We start from the raw sequence: 21,214 nt of genomic DNA, 5'->3' as shown, positions 1-21,214 counted from the left end.
CCCTTGTTCCACTATCACCTTCCAGCCTCTGTCTCTACTTTCCCCTTTCCTCTCTTTCCCCACCCCTCGCCTGACTCCATCTGCTTAATTTTTTTTCATTATCTCTTTCTACCTTTGCATCAAGGATTGGCTAACTTAGAAAAACTTACTACGATCCTACATCTAAGTTAAGGAAACTACAAAGGTATAAGGGATGAGTTGGCTTAGAGAAATTGGGAAGCTTCGTTGAAAGGCATGACAGTGGATAGGCAATGGCAAATATTTAAGGGACAAATACAGAACTGCAGCAGTTATACGTTCCTTTTACAAAAATACAAAAGTAACCCAACCATTCCTCAAAATAAAGGATAGTACTAGATTTAAAACAAAGTCACAAAGTTGCCAGAAAAAGTAGCAAGTCTGAGGATTAGGAACAGCTTAGAGTTGAGCAAAAAGAAATAAGTAATTGAGAGCAAAAATAGAGTTTGAAAGTAAACTTTCAAGTGGCATAAAAGCAGACTGTAAAAGCTTCTAAAAGTATGTAAAAAGAAAATTGATTAGTGAAGACAAGTGTGGGTCCTTTGCAGTCAGAAGTAGGAGAATTTATAATGGAAAATAATGAAATGGCAGAGCAATTGAATGTACTTTGGTTCCATCCTCATGGAGGAGGACATAAATAACTTACCAGAAATGGTAGGTAATTGAGAATGTAACGAGAAAGAGGCATTTAAAGGAAATTAATATTAGTGGGGCGGAAACAAGTGCTGGAGAAATTATATTAAAAGCTAGTAAATTCTCAGGGTCTGATCATTTGCATCCCAGAGTATTTACAGGGCTCAAGACTTGGAGCGAGAGCAGGAGAGTTTAAAAGAGGTAGGTCTTGGGGCTTGCTTGTGAGTTTCACTTTACAAGACTCTTAAAAGAGGCAAATTTGCTAATTGTTAGTTAATAGTTGATTGTCTAATTAGCTAATTAACAGCAGCCAGTAAGAAGAAGGTAGGATCAAGCGGTGCAGCGATTGTGACAGTGGGCCAGTGTAGGAGTGGGGAGGCTTTGGTGTGAGGAGGCTGAGTAACTGGGCCTGGTGTGGGAGTGAGTTCGTATCTTTGCAGAGGCTTTGGTGAGGAGGCACAGATAAGAACAAGTAAGGTTTTATTTTGTTGTTAATCTTTAACACTTGTTTCGGTGTAGGCAGGATGGCAGTCAGAGCAGTGGAATGCTCCTCCTGCAGGATGTGGGAAGTCAGGGAACCTCAAGGTCTCCATGATGACTATATTTGTGGGAAATGCACCCAGCTGCAGCTCCTGACAGACTGGGTCAAGGAACTGGAGCTGGAGTTAGATGTTCTCAGGATCATCCAGGAATCTGAGAACATCATATATGAGACTTACAGAGGTGGTCACACTCAAAGTACAGGCTTCGAATGGATGGGTGACCACCAGGAACAGTAAGGGGAATAGGCGGTCAGTACAGGGTTCCCCTGTGGCTATTCCCCTTACAAACAGTTTGGATACTGTTGAGCGGGATGTTCTTTCAGGTGCTAGCAGCAGTAGTCGGGTCTCTAGCACTGTGACTAGCTCTGAGGCTCAGAGGGGAAAAAGTGCAATTAGACAGGGTGATAGTGATAGGAGACTTGAAAGTGAGGGGGACAGACAGGCGATTCTGTGGCCGCAGAAGAGATGCCAGGGTGGTGTGTTGCATCAGGGTCAAGGATATCTCTGAATGGCTGCAGAAAGTACTCGGGAAGGTGAACAGCCAGAGGTCTAGGTACATGTTGGTACAAATGACGTGGGTAGAACAAAGGATGAGGTCCTGCAGAATGAGTATAGGGAGTTAGGTAAGAAGTTAGGACCTTGAGGGTAGTGATCTCTGGATTACTCCTGGTGCCATTTGCTAGCGAGGTCAGAACTAGAAGGATAGGCCAGATGAATTCATGGCTGAGGAGCTAGTGCAGGGGCATGGATTCGGGCTCTTAGACCATTGGGATGTCTCCTGGGGTAGAAGTGACCTGTACAAGAGGGACAGATTGCACTTGAATCAGAGGGGGACCAATATCCTTGCAGGGAAACTTGCTAATGCTACATGGGAGGGTTTAAACTAAATTGGCAGTGGGGTGGGACTCTGAGCAGGAGCAAGTCATGGGATATAGGAGTAGCCAGCAAGAACAAGTTTGGAAATCAGGGTAGCCAGAGGCACAGTAAAGGCAGGGAAAGGAACACCCAGTTAAACTGCATTTATTTCAATGCACGAGGTTTAACAGGTAAGGTGGACAAACTTCTGTGGATTGGCTCTGAGGACTGGGATGTTATAGCCATAACAGAAACATGGCTGAAAGAAGGGCAGGACTGGCAGCTCAATTTGCCAGGATACAGATGGTACAGGCATGACAGAAGCACAAGTAAGTGAGGAAAGGGTGTTGCCTTTTTGATAAAGGAGGATGTAACACAGTACTTAGAGATGACATTCTTGGGGGATTGTCCAGTGAGGCTATCTGGGTAGAAATTAGAAACAGGAAGGGGAGGGTCATTCTAGTGGGGCTGCATTATAGAACCCCCAATAGTCAGCAGAAACTTGAGAAGTTGTGTAGGGGAATTACTCATAGTTGTAAGAATAATAGGGTTGTGTAAGTGGGAGATTTTAATTTCCCTGGTATTGACTGGACTACCCAGAGTGTTAAGGGCTTAGATGGGTTGGAATTTGTGAAATGTGTCCATGAAAGGGGGAGAGAGCTTAGCCCAGTTAGTAGAAAACAGGGAGCTCCAGACCAGTTGCCTATCATGAGTGAGGAAGATGCTATATATATGTATGTGTGTGTATATATATATTGAAGTCAGCAGGAATTTGTGGAAGGGAAATCACGTTTAACGAGGTTTTTTATGTAACTGGGAAAATAAATAAGGGAATACCAGTGGATGTGATGTATTTGGATTTTTAGAAGGCCTTTGATAAAGTCTCACATTAGGACCAGGCGTAGGCCACCCAGCACCTCAAGCCTGTTTAGCCATTCCATATGATTGTGGCTAATCTGCCCCAGGCCTCATTTCCTCTTTTGTGCCAGTTCCACATAATCTTTAATTCCTGTGCAACTTAATGTGCATAATTAAAAATATACACAGGCGGGGGTAATACACTGGCATGGAATGAAAAGTGGTTCACTGACAGGAAACAGAAAAGGAGCAAAATGAGTCTTTCAGTTGGCAGGTGATGACTGGTGGGGCACCAGTTATTCATAATATAAATGAATGTGGGTTGAGGGAACTTGAATGTAATATTTATAAATTTGCCAACAATATGAAACTGGGTGGGATTAAGGGTTGTGAGGAGGATGCTGAGTAGCTTGAAGGTGATTTTGAAAAGTTGGACAAATACATGGCAGATGCAATATAGTGTGAATAAGTATGAACTTATAAATAAATGTGACATTAATAAATGCTGGTGTTTGGAGAGAGATGCCAGATACCATATGTGAATCTTAAAGCTGTGTATCCAGGGACAGCAAGTAATTAGGAAGGCTAAAAAGATGTTGGTATTCATTATGAGGAGTGGAGTATAAACATGGGAAAATCTTCCCACAATTGTCCAAGGTGTTGTAAAGACTGAATGCTGCAGGGAGATTTTGTTGCCTCATTTCAGGAAGATATTAGGTTGGCTGGTGGGATAAATAGGTTGTCTAATGAGGAAAATATTGCAGATTCCAGCATCTTCAGTCTCTTGTGCCTCCAAAAATTGAGTAGGTTTGGCCTCTACCGTGGAATTTATGAAATATGATCTAATCGGGTGTCTTTAAATGGGAGATGCTGTGAAGGCAATTCTCCTGGTGGGGAAATCTCAAATGAGAGGACACTGTCTGGGGACAAAGAGTCTCTCATTTATTGTGAAGTTGACAAAGAATTAAAGGTATTAAGGATTCTGGAGATCAGGCAGGAAAGTTGGATTGAGACCAATAATTAACCATAAATTTATTAAATAGCAGAGTATGCTCTGGGGGATGTATGGTTTATTCCTGCTCCTGTTTCTTAGAATTGTTATTGGAGGTGAGCAAATGGCTACCTAAAATATTGCTCACTGTAGTGCATTGTATTGCTGCATTGGGATACTAATCTTGCTTCTCCGATTGTTACAAAACTTTCTTCCCATTTGGTGATTAGAATTGGGAGTCATGGGTGCAGAACTGGACTAAGCTCTAGCACAATGACAATGGTTATGCCTAATGCTTAAAACTTTTGGGAAGTGTTTTTAAAGACAAAATAAATGTACAGTACCTAGTTATGTTGCAGCTTCAGGAATAAAACAAAAAGCAAAAGCTGGAAACATTCAACACTTGAGGTGATGTTTCAGATTGAAGACGTTTTGTCAGAATTTCATATGACAAAGGGTCTTCGACCTGAAACATTTGCAACATTTCTCTTTCAAGAGATGTTGCCTGACCTGCTGAATGTGTTCAGCACTTTTATTTCAGATTTCTGGCATCTGCAGTTCATCTAATTATCAGTATTGCCTTGTGTTTACTCTGGTTTGTAGTAAACTGTTGGAATTTCTCCCTCTCTCACACAGCTGACAGGGAGTTCATTGAATCTCGGCGGCGAGCTCTGAAACGTTTTGTTAACTTGGTGGCTCGTCACCCATTTTTCTCCAAAGATGATATTCTGCAAATTTTCCTGTGCTTTAGTGGTCCTGTGAGTATTAACTAAAGTGTCTCCACTGGTTGGGTTGGTTCTCACATAATGTTTCCTCATCTTTAAAATGAATCTGAGGAAGAAATAAGAACTGTTCTCTGCCTAGAACCCTTCAATGTTATTGTGTTGAAGAAAGACCATGCACTTCCTCCTACGGAGGATGGGGAAAAGAAATTCTTCTGGATGCACAGCATGCTACTGACTTCTGTCCTTTTGCAAAGGTCACATTGGTCTTATGGGATCCCGGGGTAGGATGGGGGTGAAGTGAGAGAATCTCAGAGATCTGTAATTGATGCAGTCAAATAGAAATGTTTTGTAATATATTGATGCCATGATAATGAAAAGGTTTACATGACAACAAGTGGAATTGCTCCATCCCATCCCATTTTGCCTCACCACAGTCAGTATGCTGAGAATAACATTTCCATTCATGTATATCACTCAGGTTCTATTGGCCAATAATAGGAAATAATTCACTGAGCTTCCATTCTGTAAGTTTAATGTTTGATGACCAGTGTCTTTGTTTTGGGAATAAAAGCATTTCCTACCTTTGCACTTCTGATGTGCCCAAATGTCCAGTCTGGATCCATGTGACTCCTAGTCCTACATCATTGTAGGCGGCTCTTAACAGACTTCCAGAATGATGAAGCTAACATCCGGTGCACAGAACCACTGCACTACTTTCATGCGACTGCCTCATCCAACAAGAAATATTCAATAAATGCTGCCTTTGATTTTTCTTATAAAATGCTAATTAAAATTGACTCCTTGAAATAAGGTTTTAAAGTTCTTTTTTGTTTTTTTTTAAAAAGGATGTTCAAAATAAAATTCGTGAATCATTGCGAGGAGTGGGTGATGAGTTCCTGACATGTGGAATAGCACCGACAGCCAAGGTAGTGTTTTGAGCTCTGATATTAAACTTGTAAATTCCTCAGCTGGCGCACTGTTGGTTTTGCTGCAAGGATTTCAGTGAGGTGTGACAATATGATCTTTATGTTGCATCTACTATGGAAAGCAAAATACTGCAGGTAATGGAACTGCCCAGTGAGTCAGGCAGCATCTATGAAGAGATAAACAGAGTTAATGTTTCGGGTCAATGACCTTCTATCAGAACCAGAAAAATGAGAAAATAAGCATCTCTTGAAGTTGCAGAGAAGGGGAGGGATGGAGAGAACACGGAATGTCTGTGACAGCATGGATTTCCAGGTGACACAAATCCTGCTGGTTCCTTGTAAGAGAGGGTGAAGAATGCTTGTTAATTACAGCTGATTTGTCTGGAGATGATGAATTGAGGGCAGTAGAGAGAAAGAAAAATGCTAGAAATGTGAGATGTAAAATGTAGCAATCACTGGAAATCTGAAATAAAAGTAGAATACTGGATCATTTATCATCTGTAGAGAGAGAAACTGAGTTAATATTACAGATGACCTTGCTTCACAACTCTCCATTTCTTACAAACAGGAAAGACTGGTAATCTGAAATTGTTGAATTCAATATAGAGTCTTGAGGGCTGCAACATGCCTGGATTGAAGATAAAGTGCTCTTCCTCAAGGTTACTTTGAGCTTTGTTACAACAATATAGGAGGGCAGAGGAATAGATGTCAGAGGGGGATGATGAATTAAAGTGACAGACAATTGGGAATTTGGGGTCATTCTTGTGGACTTAATGGAGGTGTTCCATAAGACTACATCCAATCTTCCAATGCAGAGAAGGCCACATTGTGAGCACCAAATGCACTGCACTAGATTGGAAATATTTGCTGCTTCAACTGGAAGGCTGCTTGTTCAAGAGTCAGGAAATTGTGTTGCAGTTTTATAGAATTCTTAGGCTGCATCTGGAGTATTGCATTTTGATTCTGGTTGTCCTGTTATAGGAAGGATGTGAAGGATTTGGAAAGGGTGCAGAAGAGGTTTACCAGGATTCTGTCTGGATGAGAGGGCATGTGCTATAAGGAGAGGTTGGACAAACTTGGGTTGTTTTCTCTGGACTGGCTGAGGGGAGGCCTGAAAGAAGTTTATAAGATTATGAGAAGCATAGACAGCTGGTATCTTTTTCCCAGGGAAAAGTCTAATATTAGAGGGCGTGCATTTAAGGTGAGTGGGGGTGAAGTTTTTACAGAGTGGTGGGTGTGTGGAATATGCTGCTGGAGTGATCGTGGAGGCAAATATGATAGAAGTGTTAAGAGGCTCTTGGATTGGCACATGAATGTGCAGAGAATATTGACCATGTAAGTAGAAGGGATTAGTTTAATTAGGCATTTAATTATAGTTTAATTAGTTTAGCACAATGTTGTGGGCCGTAGAGCCTGTTCCTGTGCTGTGCTGTACTGTTCTATGCTGTGGTGTGAAGGGAAGAGGTGAAAGGGCAGGTGTTGCATCTCCTGCAGCTGGATGGGAAAATTCTATGAGAAAGGAAGTAATTGATGCAGATGGAAGAGGGCACCAGAAAGTTGGGGAAGGGGGTGGAAATGTCTCTTCAGAATGCCGAAAGGGGAGGTAAAGATGTGTCTGCTGATTTGAATCTCAATCAAATTAGAAGGTAATCAGTTGAATGTGGAGGCATTTGGGGTGGAAGATGGGGATGAGGTGAACTTTCTTTTGGGGGTGGGGGAGAGGGGCGAAAGCAGAGATGTAGCAAATAGAAGCGATTGTTGAGAGTCCTGGAACAGATACAATGGAACCCGAGAAACTGGGAGAATGGAATGGAGTCCTTGTATGAAGCAGGATGGTAAGAGCTGTAATCAGTATAGCTGGGGAGTTATTGTATTGGTGGCTGTGGATCACACTGGTAACAATATGAAGTTTTCAAATCAAGGTTCTATACAATTAGCATAAATCAATAAAAGGATTTGTATTCTGGTTTTCGGAACTCAGGCTAGTCAAATGGTGCACAGGATGGTCCACAAGCCTGCTCTTCCATTTATGTAGATCAAGGCTAATCTGTATCTCTGTTCCAGTTGTCCACCTTTGATCTATTTCCCCGATGTTCTTTCCCAACAGTCCTGTACATCGTTCATGAGATATAATTTTCAAATGTGTACCTTTTTATTTTGAAAGGGGGAAGATTGCTTTTAATAAAATCATTAGATTATTTAATGAGTAACAAACTGCTGGAGGAATTTGGGTCAGGCAGCATCTGAATCCTGATGAGGGTCTTGACCCAAAATGTTGACCATCCCTTTCTCTCCATAGCTGCTGCCTGACTTGCTGAGTTCTTCCAGCAGTTTGTTTTTTGCTCCACATTACAGCATCTACAGTCTCTTGTGTCTATGGATTATTTATTGAAGTTGGTTAAGGACTAAGTATTGGCATCAAGGAGAACTTCCCTCCACAGGTTCTCTGGTGTCCACCAGAAAGAGTATGCGGGGCATTTCATTCAAAAGTCAATACTTCCAACTGTGTGGCACTCTTCGGTATTGTATTTGTGTCCCTGTCTGGATTTTTACAATGGAACTAGAACCCATTCAATTCTAATTTGGTACCATGGAGACAAAAACCCAGTGCTGGAGGTATTTAGCAGGTCAGGTAGTATCTGTGAAGAAAGAAGCAAAGTTGACATTTTGGGTCAAGGATTCATCAGAATTGGAAAAGTGAACACGAGCTTGTTTTAAGTTGCAGTGAGGAGGAGATGAAGACAATGGGGGGAATGTGGACAATTGATTATCCTAGCATATATAACATCCATAGCATTTTCTATTAGTGCATGTTTCAGAACAAAGTGCTCAACATTCTCTTATTTTGTTGAAGGAAGCAAACAGTTTCATTGTTTTATTTTGCCTTTTCCTCCAAAACGCAGGAACTTCTCCCTCCGGATATCCAGGCTCAATTTGGTGCCAGCAGGGAGCTGATCCGAAACATTTACAGCAGTTTCCATAAACTGAGGGACCGGGCGGAGAGAATGGCATTTAGATCTGCTGAGAATGCTACTGATCTCCTACTGTTCGGCAAGGAGTTGAGGCAAGGGTTGAGATATTCTATGTATCCAACTCGCCTAATATGTGCTCCTTTTTAAATCTGCCAAAGGTGCCAGCCTGACCAGAGCAACTTATGCTCCTCGCCCCTTTGCGGAAGATGCAAGAAATTAATGTAAAAGCATTGTACTGTATATCTCTTAATGGTGTGCATAAGAGAGTAATGCTTAATTACTTATTCTCACTCTTGCTAATGCATCCTATCCCTCCCCTCAATGGGAAAGTATCTTACACCCTTGCTGTGTTTCACCACCAACAGCTTTTGTCACAGAGCACAGCCGGACATTTGTGTGATATCTGCTGCACTGTATTCTAGCAATGCTTAGAAGGGCACCTATTAGAACATGGAACACTACAGCACAGTACAGGCCCTTCGGCCCACAATGTTGTGCCGACATTTTATCCTGCTGTAAGATCTATCTAACCCTTCCCTCCCACGTAGCCCCCTGTTGTTCTATCATTCATGTGTCTATCTAAGAGTCTCTTAAATGTCCCTAATGTATCTGCCCCCACAACCTCTGTCGGCAGTGCATGCCATGCACCCACCACTCTGTGTATTAAAAAAAAAATTCCCCCTTATACCTTCCCCCAATCACCTTAAAATTATGTCCTCTCATGTCACCCTGGGAAAAAGTCTCTGACTGTCCACTTGATTTATGCCTCTTATCTTGTACACCTCTATCAAGTCACCTCCCATCCTCCTCCTCTCCAAAGAGAAAAGCCCTAGCTTGCTCAACCTATCTTCATAAGACATGCTCTCCAATCCAGGCAACATCCTGGTAAATCTCCTCTGTACCCTCTCGAAAGCTTCCACAACCTTTCTATAATGAGGTGACCAGAAATGAACACAATTCTCCAAGTGTGCTCTGACCAGAGTTCTATAGAGCTGCAACATCACCTCGTGGCTCTTGAACTCAATACCCCAACTAATGAAGGCCAACACTCCATACGCCTTCTTAACAACCCTATTGACCTGCGTGGCAACCTTGAGGGATCAATGGACGTGGACCCCAAGATCCGTCTGTTCCTCCACACTGCTAAGAGTCCTGCCATTAACCTTGCATTCTGCCTTTGAATTCAATCAACTGAAGTGTATCACTTCACACTTTTCTGGGTTGAACTTCATCTGCCACTTCTCAGTCCAGCTCTGCATTCTATCAATATCCTGTTGTAATCTACAGCAACCTTCTACACTATCCACAACACCACCAACCTTTGTATCATCAGCAAACTTACTAGCCCACCCTTCCACATCCTTATCCAAGTCATTTATAAAAATCACAAAGAGCAGGCATCCCAGAACTGTCCCATGCAGAACATGTCACCGACCTCCAGGCAGAATATGCTCAATCTACCACCGCACTCTGTCTTCTATTGGCGAACCAATTCTGAATCCACACAGCCAAATTTCCCTAGATTCCATGCCTCCTGACTTTCTGAATGAGCTCCCATGAGGAACCTTTTCAAACGCTTTACTAAAATCCATGTACACCACATCCACTGCTCTACCTTCATCAATGTGCTTTGTCACCCCCTCAAAGAATTCATTCAGGCTCGTGAGGCACAACCTGCCCCTCACAAAGCCATGCTGACTGTCCCTAATCAGTCTATGCTTCTCTAAGTGCCCATAAATCCTGTCTCTAAGAATCTTCTCCAGTAACTTGCTCACCACTGAAGTAAGACTCTCTGGTCTGTTATTCCCAGGCTTATCCCTACTCCCTTTCTTAAACAAAGGAACAACATTTGCCACCCTCCAATCATCTGGCACTACTCCTGTGGCCAGTGAGGATGCAAAGATCGTGGCCAAAGGCGCAGCAATCTCTTCCCTAACTTCCCCTAATAACCTTGGATGTATCCCGTCCAGCCCCGGTGACTTATCTATCCTAATGTCTTTCAATAGTTCCAGCACATCCTCTTTCCTCACATCAACATGCCCTAGCTTATCAATCTGTCATATGCCATCCTCACAAACGTCAAGGTCTCTCTCTCTCTGGTGAATACTGAAGCAAAGTATTCATTAAGGACCTCCCCTACCTCTTCCGACTCCAGGCACATGTTTCCTCTTTTATCCCTGATTGGTCCTACCCTCACTCTAGTCTTCCTCTTATTCTTCACATACATGTAAAACGCCTTAGGGTTTTCCTTGATCCTACTTGCCAAGGACTTCTCATGCCCCCTTCTAGCTCTCTGGTCCATTCTTAAGCTCCTTCCTGGCAACCTTGTAACTCTCCAGAGCCCTGTCTGATCTTTGCTTTCTAAAGCTTAGGTGAGCTTCTTTCTTCCTCTTGACAAGATATTCGACATCTCGTGTCAACCATGGTTCCTTCACTCTACCATCCTTACCCTGCCTCAATGGGACAAACTTATCCAGAGCCCCATGCAAGTACTCCCTGAACAACCTCCACATTTCTGCTGTGCACTTCCCCAAGAATATCTGTTCCCAATTTACGCTCTCAAGTTCCTGCCTAATAGCATCATAATTCCCCCTCCCCCAGTTAAATACTTTCCCATATCATCTGCTCCTATCCCTCTCCAAGGCTATGGTAAAGGACAGGGAGTTATGGTCACTATCTCCAAAATGCTCTCCCACTGAGAGATCTGAAACCTGATCAGGCTCATTGCCTAGTACCAGGTCCAGTATGGCCTCTTCTGTAGTCGGCCTGTCCACATACTGTGTCAGGAATCCTTCCTGGACACCTAACAAACTCCGTCCCATCTATCCCCTTTACACTAAGGAGGTGCCAATCAATATTATGAAAGTTGAAATCACCCATGACAACAACCCTGTTATTTTTGCACCTCTCCAAAATCTGCCTCCCAATCTGCTCCTCAGCATCTCTGCTGCTATTGTATCTATGCTTGGGGGAAGGCGGAGGGAAGAGGAGAATTGAGCTGAGGTAGCTGCTTCAAAGGACCATGTGGAACAGCTCAGTCTTCTTCGTTACAAAGCCAGCACAAAGGGAAAACTACAGTAGAAAATGGAGACAGTTGGTTGGGGTATATCCTGTAGGTGATGGCAGGCTGGGAGTTGTGATCTTGCAGAATTTACAGAAAGTTTAAGGATACAAGGTGAATGGTGGATGCATGGCAAGAGGTTGTTGTTAATTATTATTTTTACTTTGCTATTCAATTTTATTTTTAGAGTGTACACAGTGAGCAAATGGTCCTCGAGTTTCCTTCAGCAAAGAGTGAGCAGAAGTTAACTTAATCAAGAAGTCAGAGGCTCGAATAATGATTTGTGGCAACATGTGCATTTAGAAAGAGTAGGTCAGAGAATCAGGAAGAATACGAAGTTAGTTGTTAGTTTATCACCAGTCAGTGTGATTGGAAACAGCTGCAGCTTGCAAGTTTTTGCTGGAAGGGGTCAGGATTGGGTTATGGAGAGCTTGAAGTTGCTGGGTTGGTCACTGAATAAGACTTAAAATAGCAACAACCCTCTTCTTCCCCCCACCCCCTCCAGCACTCCCACCTTCCCCAGGAGAAGGTTAGGGGGGGCCATCTTGTTGTGATCAGGAAAATAGTTCTGGCATAGCACAGGAAGGAAATGTTTTTGCTAATGGAACTCAAATCTGCAGACTTAAGGGAACTGATTGAAGCTGAGGAAAATTGAATTGGGTGCACAGCTTTTCACTTTGTAAACAAGGTCCAATTATCTTTAACCTATGTATGTCACTTTCAAATTAAGAACTTGCATTTGTATAATATCTGTTTCAAGCTTGGGCTATTCCAATGTTTTTACGGCCACTGAAATACTCTTGAAATGTAGCCAATGTTAAATAAATAGTTTGCTATAGGTTCATAGGCTATAACATTTAGTGTAGCAAAAATATCCCAAGGCACTTCACAGGAGCACTTTCAAAGAAAAACCTTGCTGCTGAGCTGCGAAGTGACTGAAGGTTTGCTTAAAAAAATAGTTTAAAGTGCCTTAAAGAAGGGAAGAGTTTGAAGGGAACTTCGGAGCCCAGCCTTGATGGCTATAGGCTTGGTTGCCAATAATGGACCAATTAAAATTACCAAAAACAAGAGGCCAGAATTGAAGCAGTTGTGAAAATTGTTTACTTGACTGATTACCTTAATCTGCAGATTTCTGAACAGTCCATGAGCATTACCTTGGTTTTTTTTTGCACTATATTTATTTGCAATTTTTTGTAATTTTCATGTCTTTGCACTGTACTGCTTCCCCAAAACAACAAATTTTACGTCACACAAGTCAGTGGTAATAAACTTGATTCTGATTTTATAAAGGTGGCATTGCTAGCAATGCCAATGTTTGTAATTTATCCCTAATTGCCTAAAATGTTCTGCTGAACTGCCAGTTTAAACTGCTACTGCCAGATTGACAAAGTTACTTCCGTGTTGTTCTAGGGTTAGAAATTTAGTATTTTGATCCAATGGCTGGTGTGTTCATATTATGTTAGAATGTGACGGTGTTTTTTTTAAACAATCTTAGCTCCAGTAACTGAAATTTTGTTTCCTCCCCTCCTTCCCTGTGCTTCAGTACTCTGGGCTCTGACACAACACCGGTTCCATCGTGGGCATCAACAGCAAGTGGCATGTGGGGTACCTTGAAGCAAACCCTTAAAAGCTTATCTGTGGAGTTTGCATTACTTGCTGATAAAGCTGCAAGGCAGGTAGGTCTAGTAATTAAGAAGTCTTGCACCACTGGCCAACGTAAGGATAGGTCTGGCATTTTCATTTTAAAAAAAACCTTGATGTCCCAAAGGTCTTCAGTTAATTATCTTTTTTAATGAAGTAATAAAACAGCATCCAATTTGCACAGCAAGGTCCCAGGGATGGTAGTTAAATAATTACTGGATTATAATTTAATATTTGTTTCAGAGAATAGGTCCAGGAACCCCTTTGTTCCTCTTTGGAGTAGTGTCATGGACCTTGCATCTACTTGAGATGGAGTTGGGTGATGCTTTCATTTATCATGTTCCTATTAGAGTGAAAGGCAAGGCTGGTAGGATAAGGGAACCCTGGTTGATGAGGGATATTGAGGCTCTGGTCTGAAAAAAGGGAGGCATTTGTCAGGAATAGGCAGCTGGGATTAAGTGAGTCCCTTGAGGAGTGTAAGGGATGTAGGAGTACACTTAAAAAGAAAATTGGGAGGGCAAAAAGGGGACATAAGATATTCTTGTCAGACAAGGTAAAGGAGCATCCTAAGAAATTTTAAAAGTATATTAAGAACAAAAGGGTAACTGGGGAGAGAATAGGTCCCCTTAAGGATCAGTGTGGTCATGTGTGTGTGGAGCCACAGGAGATGGGCAAGGTGCTAAATGAATACTTCTCATCTGTGTTTACCATGAGAAGGTCATGGAAGCTAGGGAATTCAGTGATGTCCTGAAATACATCGAAAGGGGAGATTTTGGTAGTCTTGAGGTACATAAAGGTGGATAAATCCCCAGGGCCTGACCAAGTGTATACTAGGACATTTTGGGAAGCAAGGGAAGAAATTGCTGGGGGCTTGGCAGAGATTTTTCCATCTTCATTAGCCACGGGAGGGTGGTTTTTAAACAAGACCTGCAAGGATAAGCCAGGGAACTACAGGCCAGTGAACCTCATATCAGTGGTGGGAAAGTTAGTGGAGGGGATTTTAAGAGATGGGATCTATCTGCATTTGGAAAAGCAAGGACTGATCAGGAATAGCCAGCATGGCTTTGTGCATGGGAAATTGAGTCTCATGAATTTAATTGAGTTTTTTTTTCCGAAGACTTGACCAAGAGGATTGATGAGGGCAGGGTGGCAGATGTTGTAAACATGGACTTTAGCAAGGCTTTTGACAAGGTCCCACATTGTAAGTTGCTCAGGAAGGTGAGAGCACATGGGATCCAGGGTGAGCTAGCCAATTGGATACAAAATTGGCTTGCTGGAAGGAGACCGAGGGTGGTGGTGCAGGGTTGTTTTTCCAGACTGAAGGCCTGTGTGAGATTGTTACTGGGACCCTTGTTGTTTGTCATATAAATTAATGATTTGGATGAGAATATACATGGCCTGGTTAGTAAGTTTGCAGATGACACTAAAATTGGTGGTCTGGTGGACAGTGAAGAAAGTTGTCCAAGGTTTCAACAGGACCTAGATCAACTGGGAAAGTGGGTAAGGGAATGGCAAATGTTACTTAACTCAGACAAGTGCGAAGTGATGCATTTTGGGAAGTTAAACCAGGGCAGGACATGCACAATGAATGACAGAGCCCTGGGGAATGTTGTAGAACAGAGAACCCAGGGATACGTACATAATTTTCTGAAAATGGTGACACAAGTTGACAAGGTGGTGAAGGAGGAGTTTGGCACACCTGTTTTGATTGGATGGGATTCTTGAGTACAAGAGTTGAAATGTCATGTTACAGTTGTACCAGATGTTAGTGAAACCACACTTTTGGTCGCCATATTATTGGAAGGATGTAATTAAGCTAGAGACAGTGCAGAAAAATTTACAAGGATGTCGCTGGGGCTAGAGGACGAGTTATGAGGAGAGACTGGAAGGGTTAATGGATGACCTTTATAGAGGTGTATAAAATCATGAGGGGCATAGATGAGGTGCGTGGTCACAGTCTTTTTCCTATGATAAGGACGTCTAAAACTAGATGGCATAGGTTTGAGGTGAGAAGGGCAAAAATTTAAAGGGGACCTGAGGGGCAAGGTGGTGGGCATATGGAATGAGCTGCCAGAGGAAGTGGTAGAGGTCGGTACAATTACAACGTATAAAAGACATTTGGAGAGGTTTATGGATAAGAAGAGTTTAGAGGGATATGAGGCAAATGCAGGCAATGGGGCAATTGGTCGGAATGGACGAGTTGGGCCGAAGGGCCTGTTTCCACGCTGGATGATTGACTGTCATCTTGTCAGTGAATCATTTTCTCATTGCTGCTCCAGATGTATTGGCCTAGGTCATGTACTTGTGTGTTTGGAGGAATGTGAGCCAACAACTTTCAAGATCAAAGACTATACTCTGCACCATAGCTAGTATTAAGGTTGCAGGGTCAATTATATCTGTGCTTCTAGAAGCTACTTTACCATGGTGAACAATGTTGTGATTGGAGGTCCATTGATCTTATTGACTGCCCTTACACAAAAACTCTTTGTTTGGAGAGAACTTATGTGCACTCCCACTGGCCAGATCAAGGGTAATGTGGTTGGACCCATAACGGTAAATCAGCCATGAATAGATTGGAGATGCAGAAGAAAGAACAAATGAGTTATTGGATATACATTAAAAAATATATATATATTCCAAGATCATTAAAATAGCTCCCATTTCTTATATAGGGTAAGCGAGAAGAGGAGGAAGTGGTGGAAAAACTCAATATCTTTCTGGATTTATTGCAGTCCTACAAGGTCAGTGATACTGAAGCAGATCCAAGCTGTAATCCAAATATGTCAGCCAGCACTTGAAAATAGGAAATGGGATTTTAGTTTGGAGCTGAATTGCCTTTATTTGGATCTATTGCCAGTAACTAACATTACCTCCCCTCCTCCCCTCAACCTTTGTTTCCAGGACTTGTGTGAGCGTCATGAGAAAGGTGTCCTTCACGAGCACCAGCGAGCGTTACAGAAATACACATCTATGAAACGGCAGATGATGAGTGTAACTGTGCAGAGCAAGGAGCAGATTTCTGTGGAGCAACTGGAATCGAGAATCATGCAGGTGCTTGGAATTTTTGGAAAATTTTATTGAATGTAGCTCTTCAATACCTTATCAGTGAGTATTGTCTGGCTCCTATACGGGATGAGGACTGTCCTCACATCAATAATGGTAGGTGGTAGTTGTTTAGATGCACAAGAACAGAAACAGGATCTTCATGGTTATTTTGAAGTGTGGGGATGAGTTGAAGATTTAATGATTGTGCTGGGAGCACTGTGAGCACACTGGATGGTTAAAGTAAATTCTCAGTCCAAGTCTATCCTTGATTTTAAAAGAACAATTAAAAGCAGGTCTTGTGTTTTTTGAGGTCCCCAAGTTTGGGCCTTATCCAAGAAATTAAATCTGTGAGGTTGGTCAGATGATTTCAGGCTGGCGTTTCAAAGAACAACAAACTGCATTTGTATAGTACCTTTTAACATGGTGCCCCAGATATGCTATGAGAGCATTACCAAACAAAATTTGATGCTGAGTATCTTGGACAGAAGATCAATAGCTTGGTCAAAGTGGTAGGTTTTAAGGAATACCTTAATGAAGCTGAAGAAAGAAATTTAAGGAATGAATTCATTGAAATTGTAGAAATTTGGGCATAGAAACTATGTAGTCTACTATGTCTCTGCTGTTCAGAACTAAAGCTCTTTGGGTTGTGCCCACTTCCCATCTCTGAGTCTGGAGCCTTGTGAATCATATCTCTTCGTCCAGGTGATTTTTAAATGTGAGGAGAACTTTTGTCTCCAACATCCTTTTAGGCAGAGAGTTCTAGACCACTAATTTGGTCAAAAATATTTTCCTTGACTGTAAAGTAATAGGGATAATCCTGGGAATTATAGACCAGTGAACCTTTTGTCAGTCGTGGGCAAGCTATTGGAGAGGATTCTTAGGAACAGGATTTATGAGCATTTGGAGAAGCATAGTCTTATTAAGGACAGTCAGCATTGCTTTTTGAGGGGCAGGTCGTGCCTTATGAGCCTAATTGATTTTTTCGAGGAGGTGACAAAACAAATTGATGAAGGTAGAATGGTGGATTTGGTGTACTTTAGTAAGGTGTTTGACAAGGTTCCCCATGGTAGGTTCATCCAGAAAATCATGAGGCATGGGATCCATGGAGACTTGGCTGCCTGGATTTGGAATTGGCTTGCCCACAGAAGGCAGAGGGTGGTAGTAGATGGAGAGTATTCTGTCTGGAGGTCAGTGTTCTTCAGGGATCTGTCTGGGACCCTTGCTGTTTGTGAGTTTTATAAATGACTTGGATGAGGAAGTGGAGGAATGGGTTAGTAAGTTTGCAGATGACATGAAGGTTGGAGGTATGGATAGTGTGGAAGGTTGTCATAGGTTACAACAGGATGTAGACAGGATGCAGAGTAGGGCAGAGAAGTGGCAGATGGAATTCAATCCAGGAAAGTGTGAAGTGATACACTTTGGAAGAAAGAACTTCAAGACAGAGTACAAGGTTAATGGCATGATTCTTAGCAGTGTGGAGGAACAGAGGGATCTTGGGGTCCAAGTCCATAGATCCCTCAAAGTTGCCATGCAAGTTGATAGGATGGTTAAGAAGGCGTACAGTATGATGGCCTTCATTAGTTGGGGGTTTGAGCTCAAGAGCCACGAGATAATGTTGCAGCTCTATAAAACTCTGGTTGGACCACACTTGGAGTATTGTGTTCAGTTCTGGTCACCTCATTATAAGGATGTGGCAGCTTTAGAGAGGATGCAGAGGAATTTACCAGGATGATGCCTGGATTAGAGAACATGTCTTATGAGGAAAGGTTGAGTGAGCTAGGGCTTTTCTCATTGGAGTGACACAGGATGAGAGGTGACTTGAAAGAGGTGTATAAGATTGAGGGACATAGAATAGACAGCCAGCACCTTTTCCCCAGGATGGCAATGGCCAATACCAGAGGATATTAGTCTAAGGTCAGAGGAGAAAAGTTTAGGGGAGATGTCAGAGGGTTTTTTTTTACACAGTGGTGGGTGCCTGGAATGCACTGCTGGGGGTGGTGGTAGAGGCTGATACAATAGGGACATCGAAAAGACTCTTAGATAGGCACGTGGAAGAAAGTAAAATGGAGGGTTATGGGCTGTGTAGGAGAGAAGGGTTAGATTGATCAGGGAGTATGTGTTTATATAGGTCGGCACAACATCATGGGCCGAAGGGCCCCTACTCTGTATCCTGTCTATATCCTGTTGTAACCTACGTCAACCTTCTACACTATCCACACCTCCAACCTTCGTGCTGTACTGTTCTATGTTCTTAATTCTTTTATCAATAAGTTTAAACCTGTCTCCTTCAGTTGACTTCATTGCGAAGGGAAATGGGGCCTTTTTTTTTATTGGCTCTGTCCAGGCACCTTGGTTAAATCTCCCTGGGTTGTGTTAAATAACACTAGCCTACCCAGTCTTTCCTTATTGTTAAAATTTTCCAGCCCTGTGTAAATCCGTATGAAACACCACTGAGGTTTTACATAATTCTAGCAAGATCACCCTGCTCTTTATTCAATATCTTAGCTATAAAGATGATTAACTGTTTACCTTATTTACCTGTCCTGCAATGGTGGTAAGTTCCACATTCTCACTGCTCTTTGGATAAAAGTTTCTTCCGCATTCTCTGTTGGATTTGGTGATTATCTTGTACTGTTGTTCTCTCCTGATGCTTTTCCTCAGAAGAGGAAACATTCTCATGATCAAAACAGTTTCATAATTTTAAAGACCTCTGTCAGGTGTTGTACAGCTACCTTTTACTCAAGAGAAGTGTGCCCTTTACTGATGTTTCTCTGAACACACTCAATTACACACAATACTCCATGTGTAATCAAGGTTCAATACAGATTTAGTAATAACCTCTGTACTTTTCAATTTTTTCCCTCTGGAAGCAAACCAGAGAGCTTAGTTTGCTTTTTTTTTGTAATGGGCTTGTACGCTGTGGTGCAACTTTAGTGATTAGGTTATTTGCATTACAAGAATCCTTTTGCTCTTCTACACCATCCAGGCTTGCACTTTCCATGTAATAGTGACCTCCCTATTTTTCCTAGCAAATATGCTACTTTGCATTTATCTGTGTTAAAACTTGTCTGCCAATTATTTGCCCATTCTGTTATTAATGTCTTCCTGTAATTTGTTGCATTGCTTAATTTTTGACTGTTTCACCAAGCTAACCCCCCTCAAGGTTTGACATCATCCGCAAATTCAGAAATTGTCTTAACTTGCTGACATAGATTGTGATCTGCAGTGGTCCCAGTAATGATGCTTGTGGAACAATAGTACTTGCCATCTCCTGCTGTGAATTGTTACTATTTACTCCCATTCTCCATGTTCAGTCTTGAAGCAAATTGGCAATACATTCTGCTAGTTGTTGACTGATATTGCATTCTCTGAAATTAAAGCAGAAAATACTGGACGTGCAGGAAAAACACTGGCATTTTAGGTCAATGATCTTTCAAAGTCTGTATTTTCTCACTTAATTTGTGTATCAATAATGGGGTGCTTTATCAAAGGTCTTTTGAAAATCTAGATACTTAACCATTATAGTCTATTGTCTCTCTTACTTTAAAACAAAATCAACAAAATTGGTTAAGCTAGACCTTTTCAAATCCATGAGCTAAAAACACATTGCTGGAAGAATTGAGCAGGTGCTCACCCTGAACAACTTCTCTTTTAGTTCATCATTTTCTACAAAGCAAAGGTAGAGCCCAAGTTATGGGTGCCTCTTTGTTAGCTACATGAAGCAGTCCTTGTTCCAAACCTATTCTGGCTCCACTCCCCAACTCTTTTTCTGCTACATTGATGCCTGCTTTGGTGCTGCCTCCTGCACCTGTACAGAACTCATCAATTTCATCAAGTTCTCTACTAACTTCGACCCTTTGTCAAACTTTGTCAAACACCTTGCTGAAATTCATGTGCTACCTTCATCAATTCTTCCCAGTAGTTTGGATCCAGGTGGCTGAATATGTGACCACCAGTGGCTGATTGAAAGAGATGTGAAAGTTGAAATCCCACTGCAGTGACTGGGGCATTTAAATCAGATCTGGAAATAAATGATCACCATGATGCTAGAGAATTGCTTTTAAAATGTGGCTAACCAGTATCCTTTTCTAAAGGAAAACTGCCATCTTTAAGTGACTCCAGCTCCACAGTAATAGAGTTGACACTTTACAGTCCTGTGGGGGGAGGAATTTTGTATTCAGCCAATGTTGGATGAAGGATTGTGGAAGGGTGGAGAAGGAAGTGATGGTGATAAGTTTTCATGTCTCGGGAAAACAGATTAAATTATTTTGGGTGACATTTGATTATTTTAAGAAGTATTAGAAGATGCTGGTAGCCAACAGACTAATCCATGAGTAATTGGGCAGGGGATGTTATGTCCATCAGGTTTATTACCTCCCCTGTGTCATCATTCTAAACCTCTGCTCATGGCCTTTCAATGCCATAAACAGCATCGGCAAAAGGATGGTGACCTCCTTGGTAAACTATGTTCTCCGTGAGGGGGGTGGCAGGGAAGGAGTATTGTTAACCTGGAATGTTCATTTTCCTATTGGTGCATCCTTCATCTGCGATCTTTTTTAGCAAGAAAACACCATCTTGACCATGGAACTCCGGAACTACTTCTCCTTGTTTTGCCTGCACCAGGAGACTCAGCTCATCCACATCTACCTGCAAATCACTTCCCATGTGCTGACTGCTTTCATCGATTCCCAGATCCAAGGGCACCACGAGGTACAGTTAGTTTAGCAAGAGTAACTTAATATTCTGTCCTCTCTTACATGATTGCAGTTTGACAAGCACCACTCCTACCTTCTGGTTCTGGCCCACATGACCATTTGAACACAAACTCAAGTATGTTTGGGCATTCAGCTGCATGTGGCATCTGAAGATCCAGTTCTGAAGTTTTAGAGTCATAGAGCAATATAGCATGGAAATGGGGCCCTTTGGCCCAATTTGTCCATGCCAACT

At 42.1% G+C, this 21,214-nt stretch overlaps 1 protein-coding gene across 4 annotated transcripts in view; it reads left to right on the top strand.

The window, feature by feature from the left end:
* snx8a (sorting nexin 8a) overlaps window positions 1–21,214 on the top strand; it is a 47,316-nt gene that overhangs the window by 17,439 nt on the left and 8,663 nt on the right. For 3 of the 4 annotated variants that reach the window (XM_052021278.1, XM_052021275.1, XM_052021277.1), the window contains 7 exons: window positions 4,534–4,655; window positions 5,468–5,551; window positions 8,452–8,612; window positions 13,125–13,257; window positions 15,895–15,963; window positions 16,124–16,273; window positions 20,828–20,977. In XM_052021278.1, coding sequence (XP_051877238.1) covers window positions 4,534–4,655; window positions 5,468–5,551; window positions 8,452–8,612; window positions 13,125–13,257; window positions 15,895–15,963; window positions 16,124–16,273; window positions 20,828–20,977 — 869 coding nt within the window. The remainder of the gene's footprint in view (window positions 1–4,533; window positions 4,656–5,467; window positions 5,552–8,451; window positions 8,613–13,124; window positions 13,258–15,894; window positions 15,964–16,123; window positions 16,274–20,827; window positions 20,978–21,214) is intronic. The other variant, XM_052021276.1, reaches the window with a different exon arrangement.

This window comes from Pristis pectinata, chromosome 8 (genome assembly GCF_009764475.1).
Source record: "Pristis pectinata isolate sPriPec2 chromosome 8, sPriPec2.1.pri, whole genome shotgun sequence".
Lineage (NCBI taxonomy): Eukaryota > Metazoa > Chordata > Chondrichthyes > Rhinopristiformes > Pristidae > Pristis > Pristis pectinata.
This window is presented reverse-complemented; position numbering and strand designations above follow the sequence as displayed.